Below are 3726 nucleotides of genomic sequence, written 5' to 3' on the forward strand. Positions count from 1 at the left end.
CATACCTGCTGCCATCCGTTGGTAAAACCAGGAACTAAAATGACAAAATGTTTCAGGCGCGAGCACATTTCTTTGTGTACCCTGCGCTAAGAGTGATCACTTTGATTAAGGGGGTTGCTTCCTATGCCCCTTTGATAATAGCACATTATTCTTATAATATCACGATTATAATGCTTCTATATTGCTATAACTAAATTTAAACAATTATCCATTAAGAATTCCAGGAATAATAATCAAATTATGGAAAAAGAATGAGTTAGTTCATTTTTCCATAAAACTATCTTCGTATTTTTCTGTATTAAGGGAAAGAACGAAGCTATTTGAATTAGAATCTAAATGAAAAAGCTATGCCGCTGGTTTAAAATCCTCTAGTGGTGACCATACTCTCAACTTCAATTAAAATCTCATTAAGAAAAGAATAAACAAAATCCTAAATATAAACGGAAAGGGTAAATAAAAACATTAGTTTAATTGTAAAAATTCTGTACTATAATTAGTATCAATATCTTTTATACATATATATTTTTTACAGTAAATTTACAAAGTAATATTTACAACAAGATTGAATAAACGTTGATACTCAACTTCTCACCTCACATCAAAGATCCTAAAAGATAGTCCTCAAATATTTGCATGACTTATTGAAGATTTTAGAACCTGTACGACATAATCGTAGTAATAAATAGTTTCTCTCTGAATATTTACACAAAAACTGAACAAACGTTTATAAAAATCTCTCCACCTCGCACACTGACGAAAAAATGTTATAGAATCAATTGAGCGGCTATTACCCTCGATCAAATCTAATGCTATTAACTCAAATGAATTTTCGGTGAAACAATAATAATTAATTTCGTTTCAACAGTGGTACTGCGAACTCTATAGTATATACACAAAGTATCTAAAAATAGCCTAATACATTTACTACATCTGATAATGTTCAGAATACTGTTGAACATGTAGAGACTGAACAGATATATATTCTTGCGGCTCGGTTTTAAGCAAATTTTCCTTGGTTGCATCCTTTTTCGCTGATTTTCTTTTCTGGTTTTCATGCGTCTTAACATGCTTTTTCAGATGATCACTCCTCATGAACTTTTTATCGCAGCTGGGACAGGAAAACCTTTTCTCTCCGGTGTGTGTTCTCATATGGCGCTGGAGTTCATCACTCCTAGTGAATCTCTTTCCACAAAAAATCCAGGAACAGAAGAAAGGTTTGTCCCCGTTGTGCCACCTTAAATGTGCCTTCAAATGGGACGTCTTTCCGTAAGCTTTTGCACATCCTTTAACATGACACACGTGCTGCTTCTTACCATCAACACTAATCGGATTTCCACCAGTCAGTTGACAATTGGGACATGTACATCTCATACACTTTCGGCCTCGCTTCGAATCCTCTGCCATCATATTTTCTGGTGTCGGAGTCAAGGGCCACTGGTAAGGAGATACGTGACCTTGGGATATGGGAGAGAGTTCTGGGGGTGTAGGGGGCAGGTTGTATGGAATTTGTGGAACACTGAGCTGAGATGGAGGCATATAGGTTTGGTTTGGCCAGGAAGAGGTACTGGATGGAACACTGGACATGGTGTACTCTGGTGACTGTGATGCTGAGGATTGGCTGTATGAAGATGAACTCGGGAACCAGTAAGATGCGTAGCTGTTTTGCAGGTGATGATGAGAAGACACTGATGTATTGTAGGGCTGGTAGTGGACTCCGTGGTTACCATACTCCATCGAGTGGTGAGGGTGCATCTGCATCGATAAACCTGACATTTGAGATGTAACTGGTGTCATTCCCGCCATTGGAGACATCGTTGGCATGCACATCTGGAAAGAGAAAAAAAAAACATTTAGAAGGTTGTTACTAGAGTCATAACTATTAAATCTACTAAATAAGGACAGCCATTTAAATTCTATATGCTGCACGTTAGTATCTAGCAGATATTGACAGTTGATACCTGCATGTCAAGCATTTACAGTTAATATCCGCATGGAAAAAAATTAACATTGAATCAAAAAAATATTGGTACGAATAAGGAAGATACAATATTTTCACGATGAAGAAAATCAAAGTTCGTCAAACTAGGACATTTTATCGACAAAAAAAAATATTTTCTTATATCAAAAAAACAAATATAAAATCATTATATTCGCAAAAATGATAAGAAATTGGACTATGAATTATGTTTAGTGAAAAATAATGTTTAAGTGACTGGTGCTGTTTTGAACTTTGGTGCGCTTTTTTTTCAAATGAAATATATCGAACTTAAATAATCTTTGAAACGTTGGGCCCTAAATACAAAAGAAAACTTGGGACTACCACTCAATCACTTTATTGCAGAACCGCATTTTTTTAACATTTAAAATATATAATAAATAATTAAATTAAGGATTGATATATGCATTAAATAAAATACAAAGCGTCTCGTCCCGAAATTTAGAGTTGGCATTCAAATATTTGTCATAAGTTTGGCAAATCGTCCCGAAATGTTGGGACGACTAGTCCATCTCCTTTTCCAGCTACGCGAACTTTTCGGGATGACTAGATGTAGCTAATAAAATAATCAAATCTTTTATATTATCTATAAACAATGCGACTGTTAAATTTGAAACATTCTTATTTAAATAAATCGGATATAAAAAGAGGACTATTTTCAGTTTAAAACGTCCCTATCACACCTTTCACAACTTAACTCACTAATTCCTGATTATAAAGAAATAAATAAACACTAGATTAAACACACACCTGTTGATATTGCATGACTTGAGCCATGTTGATGAACTCCAATTTAGAAAACGTTTTTAGTCCAGGAGAAAACTTCACTCACGATTTTCGTAGAAGAAAACTAAACACTTTTCACAATTTGAAAAAGAACTTTGAACACTCAAAGAAATCTTACGCACAAACTATAAGCGGGTGCGTGCTTCCCTCCGGGCGTTCGCCAGATAATTGCTGGTTGGAAGCGTGTCGTCTCGGTTTTAATGACTTGAGTGGACAGGGAAAAGAGGGAGGCTCCATGAATCTTGAAAGCTGGAGTGGGGATGGGACCAGTGGTGCATCCGGTTTTCAGTCTAACGCGCTTGCGCCCTCCCCACCCCCGACTTAAGAATCAACCCCGACCTACAGATCTCTGAAGGAAAGAAATCTGGAGGAACCTTTTGTGGCAGCCCTTGCGGTCCTGCTATTTCAGAGCTATCCCTCTAAGATTCGAAGGAATTTCTTCCCTTTCTCCCTTTCTCCCTTCTCCATCTCACTATTTTTCCAAGTAGGATTTATTAGATTTTTGTCAACAAATCGAGATAAATAACTCTTATTTCTTTTATTTTTTATTTAAATGTAGGATTTTTTATTGCAGCAGGCATCATCGAAAGATAAATTGTTAACATTCTCCTTCCTCCGACCCTTGGATCGCCTTAATCCTTAATGTAATTCTGAAGAGACTCGTGTTCAAACTATATTTTAAATTAAATTTTAATCATGATTATTATATTATTCTTGTAATTATTATAGACACTAAAATGTGTACAGTAGACTGGGTTAAATTAGCAGGTAAACAAAGTTTAATTAACGAGGAAAAACTTATGTCAGTTTAATTAAACCCTGCAGCGTTTGCAGGTGGGCATTATCCGCGATATAATTGTGAGACATCCCTATATAAAGGGGGAGAGTCACTTTTTCACAGTCTCTATAATTATAAAAATAACCAGTCCTGTAGTGTAGTGTAG

General features: G+C 35.8%; 1 protein-coding gene across 1 annotated transcript; it reads right to left on the reverse strand.

Moving 5' to 3' along the window:
- Window positions 1-517: 517 nt before the first annotated feature.
- Window positions 518-2934, reverse strand: LOC117174615 (transcription factor Sp9-like). The gene is made up of 2 exons (XM_033363860.1): window positions 2747-2934; window positions 518-1827 (listed from the first exon to the last, which is right to left on the reverse strand). The coding sequence occupies exons 1-2, from the start codon at window positions 2771-2773 to the stop codon at window positions 925-927; spliced, it is 930 nt and encodes a 309-aa protein (XP_033219751.1). The 5' UTR covers window positions 2774-2934; the 3' UTR covers window positions 518-924.
- Window positions 2935-3726: the final 792 nt, after the last annotated feature.

The sequence above is a fragment of the Belonocnema kinseyi genome, chromosome 6 (assembly GCF_010883055.1).
Source record: "Belonocnema kinseyi isolate 2016_QV_RU_SX_M_011 chromosome 6, B_treatae_v1, whole genome shotgun sequence".
Taxonomy (NCBI): Eukaryota; Metazoa; Arthropoda; class Insecta; order Hymenoptera; family Cynipidae; genus Belonocnema; species Belonocnema kinseyi.

What these genes read in the sequence shown, in the direction of transcription:
- LOC117174615 (XM_033363860.1), bottom strand. Translation starts at nt 2,773, where the DNA reads ATGGCTCAAGTCATGCAATATCAACAG. An exon ending in AAGTCATGCAATATCAACAG is followed by an intron (nt 1,828 to 2,746) that starts GTGTGTGTTTAA and finishes TTCTCTTTCCAG; the next exon opens with ATGTGCATGCCAACGATGTC.